The sequence below is a fragment of the Conger conger genome, chromosome 10 (genome assembly GCF_963514075.1).
Source record: "Conger conger chromosome 10, fConCon1.1, whole genome shotgun sequence".
In the NCBI taxonomy this organism is placed as follows: domain Eukaryota; kingdom Metazoa; phylum Chordata; class Actinopteri; order Anguilliformes; family Congridae; genus Conger; species Conger conger.
Genome location: NC_083769.1, coordinates 28808969 through 28832450, shown reverse-complemented (window position 1 = coordinate 28832450; position 23482 = coordinate 28808969). Strand labels below are relative to the sequence as shown.

The 23482-nt window shown below is 39.3% G+C and overlaps 1 protein-coding gene across 1 annotated transcript; it reads right to left on the bottom strand.

The window, feature by feature from the left end:
- Positions 1-5750: 5750 nt before the first annotated feature.
- opn7b (opsin 7, group member b) lies at positions 5751-19786 on the bottom strand. The gene is made up of 6 exons (XM_061258944.1): positions 19775-19786; positions 13964-14045; positions 13398-13560; positions 12861-12988; positions 6625-6959; positions 5751-6242 (listed from the first exon to the last, which is right to left on the bottom strand). Exons 1-6 carry the CDS (start codon positions 19784-19786, stop codon positions 5751-5753), a joined length of 1212 nt encoding a protein of 403 aa, XP_061114928.1.
- Between the last annotated feature and the right edge of the window lie 3696 nt (positions 19787-23482).

The following is a 23482-nucleotide window of genomic DNA, read 5'->3' as shown; positions in this document are numbered from 1 at the left end:
TTTAACATGAAAGAAGATTGTCTTGGATATAACAATGTCATTAGGAAAGAAGAAATCAAGCAGTACAATTGATTCATAAAGGGTCAAAGGTAGTTACATGGCAAGTGTTGATATCAAGAAATCCATCTATTTCCCATTTCGTCCATATTTGCGCATTTCTGACTTTGATGCAAGAAACTTGTAGGTTGCCATATCCGTTTATAAAATACAAACAATGGGCCTCATGCCAGAACCACTAGTGTAGATTTATTCTTAAATTGTTTGTACTAGTGATTGAAGAGAACTCAAGATTCAGCAATTGCATTGCCTATTTCTTCTTGTGTTTGGACTTTTGATTGTGACCTCAAATATGAACTTGATGATCTCTGTCGTACCTGTTTGCCTGTACCTGTAACAAAACCCTGCCCGCCTGATCTGCCTGTCATTTAAAAAAGACAGTTACTCTACCTACTTTTCGGTTGCGATTGGTTCTTCGGTACCGGCACCTGATATTATTATAATGGACATCTTAATTTAGGACAGTTTTCTGGAGTTACAAATTACAAGCCCTTCTTCAAAAAATAAATAAGGGAATGAGGTCCTGCATGAGGTCCGTTGTTCCTAAATTGTATTTGTCCTTAAGGGTTGCCATTTTATCGGATCTACTCCGTCCAGCACGGACCCCAGCTTTTATAGAAAACACTGTGATTTGAGTGTGCATGCTCACAATTTCTCCCTTCTGCAATGAATCCTCTTATGCACTGAGGTACTGCTGAGATACGCCATGCTTTACCTTTGACCTCATTCATAGCCTGTGTGGTTATGTCAAACATCAGATTCATTCAATTACATTGTGAAAAACCTCATGGCATCAAAACCTAAATACCTCATGGTGGAATATTGCACTGTTATTTCACAGACGCTATCTGTCAGTATAGCAGATTATGTATTACATGTGATATACTGTATAGCACATCAAAGACCTTCATACATTGACATCCAGGATGTGAATCTGAAGTTTATAGAAGTGCCTTTTCTATAGCATAGAAACATACTGTCGCAGTAGTATGGCAAAGCAAATACTGAGTAAAATATTGGACATGCTGATGTAACACGAGTTACACAAAGACTAAAATTTTAACTTTTTTAATTTAAAATTTTAAGTTTTGAGAAAAATATATGTGGTTGCTGTTTTACATGCTTAATTTTCATCATGCTTTTTATACGTTCATAGTCATTGTTTTTCTTCCGTTCTATATAGCAACCTGTACACTACCAATGACTTACAGCCTACAGTATTCCATATGCATACAAACTATATAGCAGCGTGTTCAGTGTAAAGTAAACTTTTATAGAATTATTTGAATTCTAAAAGAATACATTTAGTCCCTATTGAATGATGTTTCACTTTTGGATTATCCACAGTGTTAGTATACGCACATAGACCCTGAACAGGGGGCAGGAGCTTCCTGCATTGTCACGTCCTGTGTCTCTGTTTCCTAGTCATTTCTGGGTTTCCCGTTCCTTTGTATTCCATTACATATTTTGAGCTTTCCCTGTTCTTTACCACGCCCCCCAAACCTGTTATGTGTTTCCTCATGTGGAATTACACTCCCCTGATCCTCATTGTGTCTCATTACCTGTGTATGTAGCCTGTCTGTGTTTTATGACCTTTGCCAGATTGTCTTGCTCCATGCCTTCATGGTCGTGTCTTGTGCTCTCGCGTTTGAGTTCCTAGTTCCTGTTCACGTGTTTACCTGTCCCACTTCCAAGCCCACTCCAAGCTCCTTTGCCCTGTTCCAGTCCCCCAGCCCATGGTCCTCTGCCCTTCTCCACCTCTAAGCTCCATTTCCGTTTCTGCCTTTCCCTTCCAACTGATCTCACTTCGAAGACCCTCGCCTATGTTTGACTTTGTCTCGCCTACTCTCAAATGTCCTGTCTGCCTGGATTCTGACCCTTGCCGGTCCATTCACTACAAACTGTGTATCCTGTGTGACTCCTGTTTGCTGGCTATTGAACCTAGATTCTCTGATCTTGAGAATAAAGCTCCCTCTTCTACAGTGCATTTCTTGGGAGCTCAAGGGTTTCTTGCTGGTGTTTCACAAATTACTTCTAATGGACCAGATTTTTCTTCAAATTGGAAAATTTTTCATGTGAAATTTATGAAACAATTTATCAATAACACTACACATAAGTGAATTATGTATAATGCTGTCACTTGTCAGAATGTCAATATATACTCAGTGAGCACTTTATTAGGTATTTATTGCACTTCTTTTTTAGACTTATTAAGTATTCGGATATCACTGTATGCACTGTACATACATTCTTATATGGCTCCTCAAAACAGCTTAATAAAAAGAATGCATAATGACATGGAAAATAAATATAAATGACAATTTACATTTCATCAAATGAAAATAGACAAAAACAAATTGAAATGAATCTTATATATTATGTTTTCAAATACTCTTTTCATTGTTTTAGGAAAATAATTATCAACACATTAAACACAGGCACACCAAAACATAGATATAGTATGTATGTATGAAATATGTAAAGACACTGTAATCTGAAATATGTCAATTGAATGAATGATAATGAGATGCTCATGTAACAAAGTGCACTGACTGTAAACACAGACAAATTCACAGTAAAAGTGTATAAGTGTCCTGTCAAGAAGTGATAGTAGCAGGAGGCCTGTATCGCCTCATTGTCTGGTTGAAAGAAATTGAAAAACTTCAATGTTTGTAGTACTATACATCTATTCAACTATTTATATTTGGCCTGGGTGAAGCCGTTTTATATAGCACAGTAACAATGGTGGATCTACTTTAAAAAATATATATGTACAGTATATACATTTTTACATATGTTCATTGAGAAGGCATTTTGTCATGTTAAAAAGAACAAATCTCCACTTCACAAATGTATATGAAAAGTTAAAAATGATTCCTGATTGTCACTGATGAGTGGATTCTTGTATCTGTAACGGATGATGAACCTTCAGGCTACCAAGCACTGCTTTCCCAATTGGAGTAACATTGTATGAATGTTGAGATTCTGACATGCTAGACCATAAGCATACTTTTGTATGATTTAGTTTCCATCTTTAACTGCTGCTAATAATATTATAAAAAAGAAAAACAAGTTCAAACATTCATACAACTTTCACATGAATTTACATTCAAGTTGGATGACTACTGATGATTAGTCATTAAGTCTTACATTATGAGTATTACATTGTATTCAAACTCCAAAGACCAACATCTAATAACTGAAACCCTCATAGAAAATCATAGAGGCTTGCTAGACAAAGGCTACTTGCTTAGATTTGTTGGCATTCAGAACACACTAATATGTCATCAGGACAAATAAAAACACGAACCAGACTGCTTACAGCAGGATTTTTAAAACTTATTTTACCCACAATTTGATGTTTGGATGCATGCATGCTTATGTTTGTGTGTGTGTGTGTGTGTGTGTGTGTGTGTGTGTGTGTGTGTGTGTGTGTGTGTGTGTGTGCGACCGTGCATGCATGTGTGTGTGTGTTTAAAACATCTGTGGGCTTCACTTGAAATTTCAAATTGTATATAGGGTTTTACACACATGGATCAATGTGTGTGAGATTGCTATGCACTCCCCTGCACAGGGAATCGACTGAAAAAGTATTTTGACTTCTATCCTTGACTTCTACAAGGCAGGTTCAAACATGGGTACATGTTCATTCAAGCAATATACAGTATACAATATGTTCATATACATCTCAATATTATAATCAAAGAATGACAAAAAATAATAGGGCATGCTGTGGCTCAAATGTGTTTCTAGCAGTGAAATTGCATCTCTTTATTTATTCTTCCTTTCTTCAAGAAAATGAACAGTGAAATTAGCAAGGGGAGTCACTGTATTTGACACCCTGTGCATGGTCCAGGATACTGCTCTAATTGAGTAGTGACAAAGTCAAGACTTTCTTTGGGAGTAGCAGCAGTTGCAGCAGTACAGTGGCATTGGGAAGACATCTCAGTAAAATGTCCATCAGTCCATGGAAAACAGCCATCAGCTAACATCCAGAAATGTCCTTTATTCATGGATTTCAACATTGGCTAGCTAGCTTGCCATTGCAGGTTAAATTCAATGATATTTCATTATTTTCAACAGTTACCATGCTACTGCTAACAAAGTATATCTGATACTGAGGGTCGTTTTCCATAGACTGGGGGACTTTTCCACCAACTGAAGAACGTTTACAATGGGCTGAAGGATGTTTTCCGTGGACTGAGCAATGTTTTTCATAGACTTTTTCTGTAGACCGATGGATGTTTTGCATAGATGAAGGATGTTCCCCTTGGCTGATGGATGTTTTCCATGGACAGATGGATGTTTTCCATGGCCTGACAGACATTTTAATGAGATGTCATCTCAGGGCCACCGTATGAGACTGACACAACATTCAATATAACCAATACACAAAATTGGTAAATTTTAGCATGCCCATTTCCTGAATTCATCCAGCATGGTTTTATCGTCATTCCCATTAAAAGCCTTGTGGTAACCTCTGACCAACACCACAGCCTTCCATCCCTGTTTCATCTTCTCTGAGTTAGTTCATAATTGCTTGTTGGAGGTAGATTGACATAGTAGTTTTAGCTTATTCATTTTCAGAATTATTTTTTTGAATGGACTGCAACAGGTAGCTGGAGGTTTATGTCACTTTCCACTGAAATTGCCTTAGCTTTAGGTGAGCTGTACCTGAGGAGAGCTGAAGGTTTCCTACTACAGAATGACCTGGGTCAACAGCACAATCTTTTGGATCCAGGCCATCCTTGCACACAATAGTAGTTTTCCTCCAAGCCCAGAGGATCTGAGTGTAAGCAGGTGTGTTTATCCTGTATAAAAATACCATTGCTGGAAAGTGTCTTATATGATGTTCAATTCTAGATAGATTGTAAAGTCATATTTACATGTCACCAATAGTTAACACCAGAAAATAAATATTTACTCCAGATGATACACCGGATCTTTATATAATAAGCATAATCAGAAAATATTACTTGTGGTCTCTTCAAACCAGTTGTGGTCTATCTTACTCAATCATAAGAGTGTTAGGATAGCACACAGATACATTTACATTGACAGCCAAACACAATATTAGTGGTTGTTGGTTGTGTAGTTTTCATAGGCTCACAGAACACAGCATCTCACAAATGTGGAGTTTGTTTGTTTTCTGAGATAATACAGATTAACTTCCATCAGAAATTGTTGTAAAAATCAATATTCTGGGAAATAAATCCCAGTAACATATAATGACAAGTGTAAACAGCTGTATTGGATCACAGTTAAATAGCACATGCAATATGAATGTACAGTCTCTCTCTCTCTCTCTCTCTCTCTCTCTCTCTCTCTCTCTCTCTCTCTCTCTGCCCTTCTGCCTCTCTCCACACACACACACACACACACACATAAACCTTTTTCATTTGGTCCAACCCAAACTTGTCCATCCACAATGTTATTGTGTATTTTGGCAGTAAGTTTTACATGTTTGCTACATGGCTTAAAGTGTGCGGACTCCCTGTAACTGAATATGGCAAAGTGCTGCTGCTGTTATCAATCACACACACACACACACACACACACACACACACACACACACACACACACGCTAACACTTATACATACAGCCAAATTCATGCACACACATACTGAAACTACACACACATATGTACACACACACTCCTCAATCCATCTCCTCTATCAAACAGAGATGATCTCTAGAGGAAGTCACTCTGAAATTCATTGGAGAGCTGGCTGACAGCAACTTCACTATGGGTGGAGCCTGTCATGATGCGAGCGGTCCTCTGGGGTGTGGCCAGGCACCCTGACCCCGCCTCCGGACAGTGGTGACAGGCCTCGTGACACTCTGGTAGGCCGTTTGAGAGGCGGGTGGAGTTGTCGACATCCTTGTTGTTGCGCTGTGAACGGTTAGAACAGCTCCTCTGCATGGGCGTGGCCTCGCAGCCACACACAGAGGGACAGAGCCGGCGTCGGCACTGTGCTGCGTCCCGGCACAGAGATTTCCGGAAGTTTGGCTTGAAGACCAAGTAGACCATGGGGTTGTAGAGGGTGGAGGACTTGGCAAAGATGGCGGCCAGGGCAAAAGACATGGGCGGCACGCTGCCAAAGTCTCCGAAGGCCGCCCACATGGCAACCACAGCATAAGGGCTCCACGCCATCAGAAAACCGATGCACACAGCCACGGACAACTGGGTGGACACATGTATGTGGATAGAGACAAGCGTGAAAGGGGTGTGAAAAAGCATTTGGCTTGCTCTATCCTTCATATTCTTTTATTGTACAACCTTTTTGTTTTATTGTACAAAATTTTTTATTACAAAATAATATCTTCGGGGATTTTGCTGCTTTTAAATTAGAGCTATATATGTAATTTAGTTATATCAAATATATCAATATATCAAAGCACTTGAAGAATGAGGCATACTAGAAGCACAACCCACTAAAGGAGTGGTTGTGTAAACCAATTCTGTGCAATTAACCCCTTACTTACCTCCCCCGCCCCCTGATCTCCTCATCGCCTGCTCCCAACCTAAAAATGGGGGGTGTAGGCGCAACGGGTTTGAACGTTACCTTGACGATGAGGTTGTGGGCGTTGGTGGTTTTGTTCTGCGGGGAGACGTGCTGCTGAACGGCCTGGCGGGAGCCGCGCACGGTCATGAAGATGAAGAGGTAGGAGACGAAGATGACGGTGGAGGGCACCATGTAGCAGAAGAGGAACAGGCAGACGATGTAGCTCATGGCTAACAGCTCTGTGTTCGAGGCCTTCCAGTCGATACAGCAGGCTGTTCCATAGGGCTCGGGGCCGTAACGACCCCACTGGGCCAGGGGCCCCACCGCAAAAATGGAGGCGTAGCACCACACCCCCACCACCAGGAAGCGGGCATGAAAAGAGGAGAACTTGTTTCCTGTCATTGGTTGATGAGAGGCAAAGAGACCAGTTAAAAAGTTAAATTATTTTAAAGAAATGTTGCTACTTCATACTTCCATGGCTTTTTTACATATTGCTGTGTTTTTGTCCAAACCCTAATGCACGTAAGGAATGCACAGCACTTTAACAATCCTTATACGTGATTACTATGGCTGAGCTGCATGTAGTGTACTTTATTTACTTCATTAATAATGCACTCTAAATGTTTTCCAGCTATACTCTGTGGTAGACTCAATATTGGTTTTAGTCACAGAGGGAAAATAAAAAACAAACCTGTGTTACATAATCATTTCAGGATTAAAAGCACAGAATGGATAGGAAAAGAGCCTTAACTAAACAATTTTAATCATTTACTGTATGCGCATGAGAATGTTCTTTTTCCTGCCTGGATGACTTAAATGCTTTGTCTAATCATATGCATTGTCAACCCCTTATTGATGAATATTATTATGTATTAAATATATGCTCATGCACAAAGATATTTTGATCCATTCTAGTTGGCTGACAAGCAGGACAAATAACAATAGCACAATGACTACACCAATTAAGTCCCATATCATGAAATCATATCATATCATTTTGCCTTTTTGACAAAAAGGCAAAATGTACTCAGTCCTAGAGGCAGCTTTTTTTCTTGGAAAATCTATGACTCGCTTATGCATGTATGTATGTACTATGTATGTACACTCACCAAGCACTTTATTAGGTATTTATTAGACTTCTTTTTACTTCTACTGCTGTCGCCTATCCACTTCAGAGATGCTCTTCTGCATATCACTGTTGTAATGTGTGGTTATTTACATTAATGTCACCTTCCTGTCAGCTTTGACCATTAGCTCAAGACATGGGAAATATTGGGGCTTTCGATTTTGATTGTAAAATCTATTTATGGTTTTAATATTTATAAGCAGCCGCTTACCAGTTTTCACTGTTTCTTGTCCTTCTGTGCAGTAGCTAGTGTAACGTGCTTGTATTAACTTGGACACTTTGGAGTCTGGATTTTACGCAAACAGCTACTGTCAGTCTACGAAAACATCCATGGGTGTATGGCCCTCAGTTTATGGAAAACGGGGCATTGATTGTGAACTGCTGTTGCTGGTTTAGGCTAGCTATAACTGGTGGCAACCAGTTATATTAAATAACTCAATTAAATAACTACTGTCCAGTTTTTCTGATGTTGCCACAGCCTTTTCACGGGTGGGGGACGGTGGCCCAGAAAAACTGCACTACTACAGTGTTTACCATCACATATTTACCCAAAGCAACAGAACAATCCTCTTCTTGTGTGATTATAGCTGTGAAACTAGCTAGCTAAAATGAAGAAAATTCATGAGTTATTCAGTTCTAATATATATTTACATGAGTACAGATGCTGTTATTTAATATTTTAATTGTTTTGTATTTTTGGCCTGTTAGTAGCTCACTGTTATATCTCCCTTTCTAAATACAATTACTAAGTGCTCAGTACCATTCGATTATGGTCCAAAAACATCCAATCATCAACAACTTTGACTTAAAACCGAAATTTTGATGTGTTCAGTACATTCACATCACATGGCAAACAGCTGAAGGATCAAACTAGTCAAGGTAACATGTATATAGGCTCAGGGGTCAGTCATTGGTGAAGATACAGAACACAGTGTGAGTATGAGCGGATGAATTTGTGGCCAGCAGAATACTTGTGTTTGATGAAATCTGATACTATGCAGTAGAACATTAAACAAACATCATGAGCCTGAGGGTTGTGATTGGTGAATCAGTGTTGGTTTTAATCAGGCTGGAGATTTAACTGAGAAGCAAACAGGTCGCAGAACCAGGGTCTGATCCATGGAATTAAACACCAGCAGCGGATGAGTAAAAAATATAAATAAATATATGCAATTATAATGTTCACGTTTTCTCATGTGCATGTTTAGGCATGACCTCATGTAAATGCAGAGACTAATTATTTCTTCTCTCAGTAAAAAAAATTCAGAAGTGAAGTTTGTACTATGCTTATACACACCGGGGAGAAACACTGGAGAAACACAATCCAATTTCTTAGCTTTCATAGTATGCTCCATTCAAGCATTCACATTCCGATTTAGTCATTACCCTCCTGACATAGAGACAACACATGCAATTCCTAGACTTACTCTACAGTCTCAAAATCTAAAAAGTGCACCTAAACTCCCACAGTTAGTTTCAGTTTGACAACGAATAAAAGCCCTTCACATGACCGCTACACGTGTTCCATGCGTCATGAGTAAATGAGCGGCTGTATTCTGCAGCTAATTGATTTATTGAAGGTCCACATGGTAAACGTCAGGCAGTCTAAAGACGCTGAGGATGTTATTGACATGCTGCCTGAGGGGGGATCTGCTGCTATCTCTGCTTCCTGGTTTGATAGTGAGACGGAGGGGGATAGTGGGGTGAACAGACTGTTTTATTCCTGTGTTCATGAGCTCTTTGTTTTGGATAAGTAGTATAGTCCAGTGATTGAGCAGAGCCAGATAGGGAGCCTCTACAAACCAAAGAAGAGTGGGAGATACATGTCAGCCCTCAGAAAGAAGGGCTGATCTGTGAAACCAGGAAGTGTGCCGGTGCTGAAACCCCTGCTACCTGTACTCGGAAGGCTGTATTCCTAGCCATCATTAATTACTGGTTTTTCACACAAGTTAAAGGAGCTCCTGTCTTTCATACTCACATGCACACACACACACACACACACACATTAAGTAACGCTGAGTTTTTTGCTGAAGGGCAGGCTATAACGTTCTCTACTTAAACTTCTTTGATCCATCATAAGCACTATGCATCTAAATTTGAAATGCTATGTGATTTCAAGCCCTGTGGATGTTGGATGTGAAGGGTCCATCTACATGACTGACCACAGCGTGGCTTAGGTGCCTCTCTCATAAATCAAGCCACAGAAGGGCAAACCAGAGCACAGCACCGCAAAAAGGTGTTTTCACCTGCAGCCGTTGTTAACTAGCAGTGTTTAACTGGGTTCAATACCGAGGCAGGGGGCATCTATATAGAAAGGATCAAGAGCAGCACACAAGGTCATCCAACAGCTAGAATGAGACCCAGGGGAGGAATGCTGTTGTGCGTTTTTATATGATTGACCAGGTATTCTACCCACATCCCTTACGCTGAGGTCAATCATATGCCACCATACATGGGCTTCACAGGGTTCATACTGGAGAATGCTCTCTTTCTTCCTGGTATAAATAAAGACTAGATTTAGAACCTGATAACCCCACATATCATATGTCTGCTTTTGCTGGATCGTCGCACCATGTCTCCTTTCAGTCACTTTACTGATGCTGTTTTGACCCTGCCCTTCTGAATCTGATACTCCTCCTAGTGTATGCAGAAACCTTGTGTAATCAAATAATGTCTGTGATCTACGCCATCCCACAGCCAAACGCTCCTGATTTGTGTGGAGGTTTTAGTTAGTTGGGTCAGCTTTGACTTGATTTTTCACACTGGTTTGGTTTTGCACTTGTTCTTTTACTTAAAATCCCCATCTCTCCCATGGGTCTCACCCCTGCCTGAAGAAGGTCCCATCTACTGGTCATCTACTGGTCAGATCTGTCCTTGTGTGTGAGAGTTCATGTGTGCATCCTTTGCCAACTCATGCAAACAAATAATTAGTTGCAATCATTTGCATAAATAATTTGATTTTGAAAGAAACATTTCTCTCCAAAACAATCTTCCATTTATAGAGGGCATAGACAATACCTTTTTAAACTGCCCTCCTTTTTCAGCAAATTCGATTAATTCAGTTATTCAGGTATTACTTCAGTACATTTATACCAGTTCAACATTGGGTTATTGAGTTCAACTGGGTAATGTGCACAACGTATTCAAACCATTTAAAATGCATGCAATGGATCAAAAATAACCTGTATATGCAAATTAAAAAATATATACATATTATATAAAAAAGTGCATTAAAGTAATTTGGCAGTGATTTGAACTACACAAGGATGTCTTGATGTTATATTTGATGCTTGTAATTTGTAATTTGAAATTTATATTATTTCAGCACACGTACATCACAGATAACCATGATCATTATGAATACTATAAGAAACTAGTGAATGTAAAAAAAAATTATAGTAAACCCAACATCCAAACTTGTTTGTTGCTGTGATCTTTGCATACAGCTCTATGACAATGCATTGTGAATGCCAATGGCTAGCTTTTCAGTCTTTAACAGCTGGCAGACAACATTAGTACTGTAATTCGTCAAACTAGTAAGCTCTTATATTGTACTTTTTATATTTCATATTTCTCACACATGCCATGTAAACTAAGGTTAAGAATGAAATAATTTTTATTTAAAAAATAAGAAGAGAAAAAAAGTGTTGTAATCACCAAAATAGGTTCTTTGAGGAATTCATGAAATACTGAAGGATAAAATTAATGAATTACAGTGATGTAATAAATAGACACGGGGTCTAGCCAGGGCAACACGGATGGTGCAGTGGGTAGCACTGCCGCCTCACATCAAGGAGGTCCTGGGTTCAAATCCCCGTCAGCCGGGGCCTCTCTGTGCAGAGTTTGCATGTTCTCCCCGTGTTTGCGTGGGTTTCCTCCGGGTACTCCGGTTTCCTCCCACAGTCCAAAGACATGCAGGTTAGGCTGATTGGAGAGTCTAAATTGCCCGTCGGTATGAGTGTGTGAGTGAATGGTGTGTGCCCTGTGATGGACTGGCGACCTGTCCAGGGTGTATTCCTGCCTTTCGCCCAATGTATGCTGGGATAGGCTCCAGCGACCCTGTTCAGGATAAGCGGGTTCAGATAATGGATGGATGGATGGGTGGGGTCTAGCCGGGTCATTTTTACTCATGTTGTGCATTCTAGGGTTAAGCTCAAAGTATATTGCATCAGTTCACCACATTGGATGACGTGGTTTAAATTTTTTAAAAAACATTTAGGTTACTTACTCTAAAGGGAAAGAATATTAAGCTTAAAGGTAGGATGACCAAAATACCAAAAGATGCATGCTGTATCTAATATAGCTAGCAAGTCACTCAGGAAATATTGTAATTTAATAATTTAATAATGTAATTTAAAATGTATTTTAGAATAACTTTTTGAATATTTTAGAAGAAATAGTTGCTGGTTAATGTCATTAGTAATTAGTCATTTGTTGATAATTATGAACCGATGAAAAGATTCAGCAGAAGAACACATACTTTCGATCATCAGTATTTTGTTTTTTTACTCCATTGTGAAGGAGGCTGTGGTGTTGCCAGTGGGGGATTAATTCCCCACTCCCCCACCCCCCAGAAAAAAGATTAGAGTTATGTAAGATATTATTTGGGGACTTGAGTGGCACAAAGATGAATGCCTCTCATTAGCAATTTCATTTTTCAGGCTGATCCTAGCAATTATTTAAATTCACACTTTCTAATTCAGCAGAACACAAATTCAAGGCGGTGTTTCCTTGTTTCCTTGTTTCCTTTTTGTCTCTTGTCCTTCTCAAATTTAAGAACTGAAAAAATGCTTTAACTGGTTGCCTGTGATTCAGCAGCTACAGAGAGGAGTATAGGAGTTCTGAACAGGTCTGCCATCTGCACATACAGAGCTTGCTCATGGTGGGGGAGGGATTGGATGTCTTAGAAACCCTTATACAAGGTTACAGCGTTGGTGACCGTGATGGTTACATCAGTGCGGCAGCATGTAAGGAGTGCAAATATGGTGTGTAGGTGAGCTTCAGGTTAAGGTTTAATCCTCACAGTCAAAGAGCACAAATCCCCAACAATCACATTATTTGTCATGCTGTGAGCTCTTTATAAAGTCATCATAAATGTGAAAGTTTCTGCATCAAACAAATATTCAGTACCTAATATAATTTAGATTTGTCTTAAGGAGTGAGTGCTTACCATAGTGAGGGTAGGAGACTTTAAGACAGCAGACAGAGGAGAGGACTGTGAGGTTAGTCAGACTGCTCAGGCCAAAGAAAACTCCACAGAAAGCATAGTACTGACAGGTGAGCTCATCAAACAGCCACCTAGATAGACAGACAGACACATATGGGCAAACAGAAGGACAGACAGATTCTCCCAGCAGCTTTTACATTTTCTACCCCTTTCTACCCCTTGAAACTGAGAACACAGGGACACACATGAAGAACATACTAGATAATTAAAGCTGACCTTCCTGGCGTTCAGCTGGTAACCCTGATCATTTCAGCTCAAAATGACCAGAAACTGGGGAGATACTCAACAGATTTGTTTGTCCTTCTGACAAACAATTTATTTCATCATGCCTTGCATGAATCTTTCAGTTATTCCTCAAGACAGAGTTTTATAGTCACTGCAAAAGTATGACACTTTCTGTACACAGTTTGTCATAAGATACAACTTCTTTGTAAGCAGTATGTAATACCCTTAATATATTAAGCCAGCAACTGTCCTTACTTGTGCGCAAAAGAAGAGGGTATTGCCAAGGGGAAGAGGGTTATGGTCATCCCAAGATCACTGATGGATAGATTAACAATGAAGAACTCGGCTGGCTTCAAGGAGGGCCTTTTCCGATAGGCAACAAACAACAATATGCTATTGCCCAGAAGAGATAGGACCCCTATAGGAGATAGATAGAAGAGAAAAAAAGAATGAGAGAGAGAGAGAGAGAGAGAGAGAGAGAGAGAGAAAGTCAATTTATCAATTTGTCTTATGAGGACAGTTGTATCACATTATTAAGGGCAACTTTATTGAGGGTTTTCCTTCGATGATATATTGTACATTTCATGCTGATGCTCGAAAAAGTAATGAAAAATAAATAACAATGTCTTCAGCTGAAAAATAAGATATACAGATGCACACCAAACCTGTCACTGTATATAATGCATAATATATACATCAACTAAGGGCATAGGATAGTAAGACTCATCACTTTCATTGACAGTTACACTCATATTTTCAAAGAATAAGCCAGCATCATCTTACTTGCAAGCCATGAACATTAGCCTATCTGACGAACTTACCAAAAATGGCATAAATAGATCCCATGAGGAAGTCATTTTCTTTCGATATGTTGGAAACAAACAAATCTGAAGCATTTCCCATCTGGAGTGGGGAAGACAATGGGAAAAAAATGGAAAGAGAGTAAATAAAAAAGTTTGAGAATTATTACCCTGGCATTCAAGTGTATGGAAAATGAACAATGAAAAGATTTCATTTGAAGTAAGATCAGGCAAAATCAACAAGGTTCCAAACTCAAGAGTGTTGTTAACCTTTTTCATAGCAGTATTGATTTTTTTTTATTCAGATGAGCTTCAAGGCATTTCTGAGACAAAATGAGCCACGCACCCTGTACATGAAAATAAAACAGGAATCATTGACCATGTAGAATAAGTGCCTACCATCGCAGCACACCTTCATTTACATTTCGAAAATATATATCTAGCTATCCTCTAAGGTTCCCTATATCCCATTTACATGCACCCTATCTCATTGATGCCGGTAAATTGGAAGGAGATATGGCAGGCCTGAAATAAATGCTTCATTTCATTCTCCATAAATCAATTCTCGACAAGACCTATAGAAATATCCATATCTACATAGAGATGACATGTGAGGTCAAGTTGAAAAATGAGTAATACTTGGCTCCAGGACAGTCCATTCCAACCGCACTGTTCACCTCCTGTTATCAAGCGCTATTCATCAACAAATAAGTTGATTGAAGTGAAAATCTGGCGGTGCCAATCTGTGGTGCTCCAATACAAAACCATGAATCAGTAACATCAAGGAATGGGAGAGAGGAATTGTCATGGGGAAGTGAAAATATATATATACGCACACACACTCACAAACACTGTGACCACTTTATTAGATACACCGGTACACCAGCTTGCTAATGCGAATATCTGATCAGTCAATCATGAGGCAGCAACTCAGTGCATAAAAGCATACAGACACATTTGGATTCTCACTCACAACAATCTCTGGAGTTTACAGTGGTGCAAAAAACAACCAGTGAGTGATTGGTGAGCAAAAAGGTACAGATACAGACTGATTAGATACAGTATTTGCATAAGCAAGCTGTTCTACAGGTGTACCTAATACACATGCAAACCCTTTCTGGATAGATTCTCACTCAAAGTAACAACAAGTCTTTTTGGTCATGAAAAATTATCATCGATCAATCGTCTGTTTTAATTAATGGCTTTGCTCAAGGGCCCAACAACTGCACAGATCTTATTGTGGCTACTTATTGTGGGGCTTGATCTTCCAACCTTCCAGGTCCCACTCAAGCACCATAACCACTAGGCTATAGGCTGCCCAATACTATCCACACTCCAAACTATATATGATGAGTTTTGGGGTGGTGAGTGGTCAGTTAGCTAAAGTAACCAAGATTGTTTTCAACCAAAGAAATAAATCACTGTCTGTGGAAGTTCTTATTTGTCAGCAGTTAGTGGCACAATCACGTGTTGCATTTATACCATAATACCATTACCTACCTTAAAGCTATAATAGGTAATTTCGGACTTCTAACATTCAAGAGAGGAATAGCAGCAACAAACACCTTCAAACCACAATACTGTTTATCCCTCCCCCTTCTCTGTAAAAATGTTGATGTTGAAACGCCATTAGGCTGTGGCAGTTAGAACCAATTTTCAACCAATGAGCTTGAATGAATGTTTTGATACAGAGTGTCGGGCTGTCAACTTTATAATTTGAAACCCGAATTTAAGGACTATAAACACAGGCAGAGGGTGAGTCAACATGTCAGTGAGGCTTTCTCAATGATAGGAAGGGATTTACAATAGTCTCGTAACAATGTTTTAACGCAAAAACCTATTGTACCCTTAAAATATGAATGTGACAGGTTGTGGGGGTGGTCAGAGAGTCCACAGTATTGCATTATATAACACCGCTGCTGCAGTAGATGGCACATTAGCATAAAAATTACACTATATAAGAATCAATTAATAATTTACGTCCATTTAACCTTCCCACAAATCTACAAATGCAGTTGTAAAAACATGCAAGCAATAAAATGCAATTTAATTTAATCAATTTAATTTAATTTCAATTCACATTTACATTTACATTTTAGTCATTTGGCAGACGCTTTTAATCCAAAGCGACTTACAAGTGCATAGGTTCTACCATAAGTCAGAGCATCACATCCAGAAAGTAGCAAAATACACAGGAAATGCTGTTCTAAACAGAGTTGTCATCATTTTTTTTTTTTTTTTTTTTTTTTGGGGGGGGGGGGGGGGGTTAGACAAGGATAGGGATATCAGAAAGAAGGGGCAGGGGAAATCAGGAGGGAGGACTAAGGTAGAGTTTGAAAAGGTGGGTTTTGAGTCTGCGTCGAAATAGGGGGAGGGATTCTGCTGTTCTGACAGTGGTAGGCAGGTCATTCCACCACTGAGGAACCAGAACGGAAAACAGGCGTGAACGTGCAGCTCGACCGCCAGGTGCACGTAGAGAGGGAACCGTAAGGCGACCAGAGCTGGCAGACGGGAGTGGTCTACCTGGGGAGTAGGGAGTGATCAGGGATTGTATGTAAGGTGGGGCAGTCCCCTTAGCAGCCTGAAATGCCAACACTAGGGCCTTGAAACGGATGCGTGCGGCAATGGGAAGCCAGTGGAGGCCAATGAGAAGCGGGGTGACATGAGCCGACCTGGGCTGATTGGTGATCAGGCGGGCTGCAGCATTCTGGACCAGCTGGAGGGGCTTGATGGCACACGCTGGGAGACCGGCAATTTAATTTCTATTCAATTTACTAGCTTCATAGGGTCTAACATGTCAGCTTCCCATACAGCTGTTGTAACTAGAGAAAAGTATTAGAATTGGGTAGCTGGCTGCCTTGTATAACTCTCTCTCACACTCTACTATGAATCCAGAGCATACTGTGCAAACTTGTTTTTTAGATTTGCTTATGAATGTGCAGTTCTTCTTGCGCAGTGGGAAATCATCTGCAACAATTTTGCTCTTGAGAGATGTTGAGGGTAATGAGTATAGCAGTGCATGATGACCACTCTGGCTTTCAATTCCCGCAGGGAGCTACAATGTGATCTATGTTCTATATCTAGGTCTATGGTGAGAAATAGTTTATATTTGAATCAAATTACTTACATTGTATAGTTAGGCACAAATCGGCTCTGGGAAATAACCGTAGAAATTAATTAACGTAACAACAGCCTAGACCTACAGTGCTCCCATTTCATTTTTCTATATCATCTTAAATCTTAATAACAATTGAGAGAACCACTATGATGATGACTTTGATGATGATCATGGTTTAGAGGGTTCTGCCTAAACAAAAAGGCTTCTGTCAGTCAGTACGTCTCTACACCCTTTCTGCACATCCGTTCTGGCTCCCACTCCCTGCACTTGGCCTCATATGTAATAAAACAGAGAGGCCTGAAGATGGCACAGTGGACATCAATCATGTTTAGTTTAATTAATATTCAGAATTAGCTTGAAAGTTTAACTTCTCAGAAGAGCAATAGCAATGAAATTCTACTGATTAGTAACCACATTATGAGTAGAAAAAAAATGTACATACATGCACACATAATCAGTCAAACTACAGGCGTCCAACTTGATCTCTCTCTATCTCCCTCTCTCTCTCTCTCTCTCTCTCTCACACACAAACACACACACACACACGCACACACACACACAGAACAAACATAAAGTGGCAATACTTATTTCCCTGGAAGCAATTCCTACAGTCATTTCTATAAATTATTATTTCATTTGTGAGCCCACAGGTAAAGAAACACGGTGATGTGAAAGTGGTGAAGCATGCAGTTTAGAGGCGGCTGTGGGCTATGAGCTCAATAATCCAGGAAGGATTTGCCTGGCTCCAAGCCCTGCACAGCGCAGAGCACAGACTGTGTTCAAAGAGGCATGGACCCTTCATTGGAAACCATAGTACAAGTCAAAAGGCCATATAGCAACTGCTAATGAAAAAGAGAAATGTGGCTTGTGTCTTTAAAGTGTCAGAAATGAAAGAGATAAAATACCAGTGAGAGAATGAGAAGGATTGAGAGAGAGAGAGAGAGAGAGAGAGAGAGAGAGAGAGAGAGAGAGAGAGAGAGAGAGTAGTTCTCTATTTCTGGAACAGTTAACATAGCTATATTTTTAACTTACACTGAGATCCACTGAGACAAAGATAATGGAAAGGGCGGGGCTGCAGAAAAAAAAACTGCCCTCTCAACCACCTTTGCCTCACAGTGGCTGCGTTATATTACTGGGTTTTAACATAGGACTAATATATTTATTGTACCTTGGTTTTATCATAACTCCATCAGTCTCTTGTTTCGCACAACCAAGCTGTCTAGAACTTGCAGTTAAAACATTTCCAGCTGCTGTTTTAGCTATGTGTCTAATCAAAACAAACACAAGCTCTTTCCACAATGGACAAAATTAAAAGCAGCATATCATTGCATTTAGCCTTCTCATATTTTTTAAAGCTTCAGATACTGTCACTATGGTTGAGAACGTTATTTCAGTCACTTCCCATTGCTTTGCATGAGATATTGCTTCATTTAATTTATTATTTAGTAAATATTTTCTGTGACAAACACCCAGCCTTAATTATTGCTTGGCTGCGATCATTAATTCATATTTATTATTAATAATCTGTTTATTGTTTGCTCAGGGGGTTGTAATAGTGTGATTCTTGTTGCAAAGATTATTTCAGTGCATCTTCGAAGCCTAGATCTGTGACTTGGTTTACGCCTGCTCTTTAGAGGTGGAGAAATTTCACACAATTGCATAAACTTTAGTAAATTCAATGATCAGCCACACTGATAAAATCTCCGCCCTTTATTTGCGTGATTGACCCTTAAATGCTTATACATTGAGGACAGAAGTGCATCTTGTGATGACGGGAGTAGATCTCACACATACTGCGGTTCTAGCCCCTTGTGGTAGTTTGATAAATACGACGCATGTTTCCTGGGCAGACTGCGTCATATGTATGCCTGAAAATCGTTGCAAAAGGCTTAGTACATCTGGCCCTAAATACGTTATTTCAGCGTGTTAAGTCATTCAAATTTTGTTTAAAATATATGACTAAAACAAAATATTGAGCTCGCTGTGTACTTGCACTTGTGGATGAGCTCTTTTATAGTTCTTTGTGAACTCCACTGTTGTTTTCAGCTGCCATTAATGGAAGTAAGCATAAAGTTAATCGCAAAGGATTATGGGATGTCCTGCCCGGCAAAGGATGCATTGATGCTGCCTTCAAAATTATTCAAATTAAGGCACCTTAGATGGCAACATTTCTTACACACTTTGGATTTGGATGACACTCGATGCCTCCCTGCCTTAGAATACTGCCTAGGAAGGCAGCGTCTTTGCAGTTTTGGACACAGCCATAGTTCATGAGAATTGATGCTTGAATTCAGGCCAGTGGACTGAAGTAAGGGTTTATTTGAAATGAATGTCTTTGATCCATCTCTATACTTTTACATTCATCTTTAGTTTCCATTAATTTAAGAGTGCACAGGGCAACATGTTGTATGCACTGGAATGTGCTGGAATGTTCTCCTGGTGCCTCCTGGGAATGTTTTTGAATTTTTAATTATCTTAATTGAATAGAACTTACTGATTCTTCGCAAGACAGCATTAAGAGAATGTTGTGTGATGACCTTTGGATGGTAATTCCTGGTTTTTACATTCCAGAGAAATTTAATGGTGCAGAAATACAATTAGTGTAAGGTTGAATAGCTCTTTAAGCAATTATTTAAATTTGTTGATTAGCACAGGCAACTATTCTATATGTAATAAGAAACTTTGTGCCAATTGTGTAACACACAGTATTCTACAGTGGGCTCCATAATTATTGGCAAAAGTGTTATTGAATATAAGCTTTATTATCCAACATGCATAAAATAGTGTGCTTTATTAATGATTCAATGGAATCAACCAAAGCCTTACATTTTTCAAACAAGAAATGTATTTCACCAAAAAACAGGTTCCACAATTATTGGAACCCATGGTTGAATACTTTGTGCAAACAACTCTGGCAAAGATGACAGCCCTATCATTTGTGACATTGAGGGATTTTTGTCTATTCCTAAGATATTGTATAGATATTGTTGTTTTTTTGTATTAGCTATTGTATTGTTGTACTCAGGGTATTATAGCTGCCAACTGTGGTATGCTAGTTTGGAAGTTGATTGTATTCTTCAAGGGTTCTGATTATCTCTGTTTACACTAGGACTCGGAACTGTACTGTCCTCTCAGGTCCTCTTCGCACTTATACTTGTGTTTGATCTGCACTTTGTTGTACGTCGCTCTGGATAAAAGCATCTGCTAAATGCCATGTAATGTAATGTAATGTAATGATGGTGTTTATGGACAAAACTTTCCATTTTGGTTTCATATGACCATAGCACTCTCTTTCAGTCATAATTTCAATGAGGTTTGGCAAACTCCAGTTGTTTGGATTGTTTTTGTTCAGCAAGGGCTGTCTTTTTGCTACCCTTCCAAAGAGCTGCTATGGATGTGCCAATTTATGGATCTTTTTGAGACTTGGTGACTCCAAGATGCAACCAATCTCTGCAATTCCTAAACTGTGGTCCTTGGGTTATGGCCTCCCTCACCATCTTCCATGTGTGTGGGGATAATATGCACTCGTATTCTCTTCCTGGCAAATTTGCCTTTCAATAATTGCCCTTACAGTGCTAAGTGGTATGTTTAACCGTTTATGTATTTTTTTGTACCCATTACCAGACTTGTGATGGTCAATTACCATCTGCGTCTTCTGAATTGACATTTCTTTGCCTTTTCCACAAAGGGATTTTGCATGCTTGTTACCTCATTTTTATATTCCAGTGAAACAGGAAGTAATGGTAGTCCCTTTAGACTGAGATTAACTTTAAAATACAGTAAAATTGTATTGCAAATTTCAATTTGTTTGATTGTATTTACAATAATTGTTTGGGGTCCCAATAATTTTGACACCTGTGATTTTCAGAAACAATTAAAACTAAATAAAAAAACATTTGAACATATTCAAACAATGCATAAATGTATTGAAATAAAAGTATATCGTTTTCCCATATGTTTGAACATGACATATAGATTATTAACCATGTTCTTTATTATATGCAGCCTTTTTTTCTCCATTTCTATTAAGGGTGCCAATAATTATGGAGCCCACTGTATGTATGGCAGTTGACATACACTAGGCTAACACAGCAGTCTCAATAATGAAATTATTTTGGCTAATCACAACCTCATGTAGTCAGGACTCCAAATAAAGGTGAAGGTAGCATTGAGTATTCAGGAAAGACAGGCATCATGACGGGCTGTAACTGTTCTCCTTTCAGATTGTGAGTCATACAGAAAGCAATTTTGTCTAGGCTCTGTAGTGCACCCTGTACGACATTACGTCATTCTCATTGAATCTAGAAATCCTCCGTTACCTTCAAAGGCAGTGCAGCAGCTGCTCTGAATGTGAATTCCTTTCAGCATCCTGTTGGCCTGGCTGTGCTCTCAGACCTCTTGGCCTTAATCCTGGCAATCAGCCAGGAAAGCAATCTTGACTTCAAACTGTCCAAGCACGTTACACTACCTACTACACAGAAGGCCAAGAAAAAGTGAAAACTAGTAAGCGGCTGCTTATAAATATTAAAACCATAAATTTATTTTACAATCTGAATCAAAATATTTTCTATATTTGAGCTAATCTTTAAATCATCCATTGCTACACAAGTTAGCAAGTATACACTCAACAAGCACTTTATTAGGAACATTGTTTCTTTATTATGCCTACTTATTCATGCGATTATCTAATCAGCTAATTGTGAGGCAGCAGTGCAATGCATACAATCATGTAGATACGGGTCAGGTGCTTCAGTTAATATTTACATCAACCATCAGAATGAGGACAAAATGTGATCTAAGTGACTTTGACCGTGGAATGATTGTTGGTGGCAGACAGGGTGGGTTGAGTATCTCAAAAACTGCTGATCTCCTGGGATTTTCTCACACACTCGTCTATAGAGTTTGCAAAGAATGGTGCAAAAAATTTCAATAAATAAAATCCAGTTCTGCAGAAAGAAATGCCTTGGTAATGAGAGACATCAGAGGAGAATGGCCAGACTGGTCAAAGCTGACAGGAAGATGACAGTAATGCAAATAACCACCTATTACAACAGTGGTATGCAGAAGAGCATCTCTGAACATACAACGCATCGTAACTCTCAGTGGATAGGCTATAGCAGTAGATGTCTAAAAAAGAAGTCTAATACATACCTAATAAAGTGCTTGGTGAGTGTGTATTTTCCCACTAAAGGGTTTATTTAAGTTGTTTAAGAAATCTAGATAAAAATACCAGGAAATAAAAGCTGAAATCCAGATATCTCAAGTACATCTTTTGACCTCAAACTCAATTGTCTTCAGTCTATAGCAAAAACAAAAGGAAATGACCTTCCTGTTCTGATACTTTTGTGCCAAACACCAATAACAACTCCAAAGGCAATCAAAGATGAGAACTCTCTTGAACCTGCACTAAGGAAGCAGTAGAACACACCGGACTAATTAGAAACACCTTGCCACAAGCCATTTGAATCCCCTCAGAGGACAGAAGAGCTTGACACAGGGAGATTTGGGAAATCTGGAGGTAGCCAGTGTTTATTTATGAATATACAGGGCGTAGATAGAGAGAGCTAGCCAAACAAATGGTCAAATAAACAAAAGTCCTTCACCCTCACGGGATTCTGGCCAAAATAATGAATTAAAATAATAAATGCAAAGAAAATAAAACAGTCACACATAGCTTTTCGGCTGCTCACAGGCTTCTGCTCTCACCTCTCAGCTGTATAGTTCCCCAGTCCCAGACGTCGACTGTGGAAAGAATCACACTTAAAATTCTGGACTGATTCACAATGCCGTCCATGTATATGCCTGCTTAACCTGTAGGTGTGGAGCTCGGATTGCCCCGCTTCCTTCCCGCAAACCGCACCCAGCTGCCACACACCTGTGAAGCCATTTGTCCCAAACATTATGGTGTCCCGAACTGGGTGAACTATGTATAAAAAGTGTTGTACTTTCTACATGGTGAAACCAAAATATATAATAATAACCTTTAATAAAAGCTGACAATGTGCACTTTACCCACTTGTGAATTGTTTGATCATAAATTTAAAACTGGAGTACAAAGCCAAATCAACGAATAATGTATATGTCCCAAGACATTTGGACTTCTCTACTGTACATACTATATGGAATTATTTAATTTCCCAAACACACTGTGTCTCAAGACAGCAAGACATTCCTACTGTTCACCAATAATTCAATCCTGCCAGACTATGGTCAGTGGCCCTTCAGAAGCAATATATTGCTAGCATGTCATCTTAATCTACAGTATAAAGTAAAAAATGTTTTATATAAGGAGTCTTTAAAATTCACCTTGAATCATACGAAGCTAGGGGAGAGGTTTGAGTTTGGTTTGAGGTACTTGGCTATGAGGCCAGTTACTTGTGTGTTTACAGCTGGCAATGTTTTAGGGTTTGGGATATGGATGG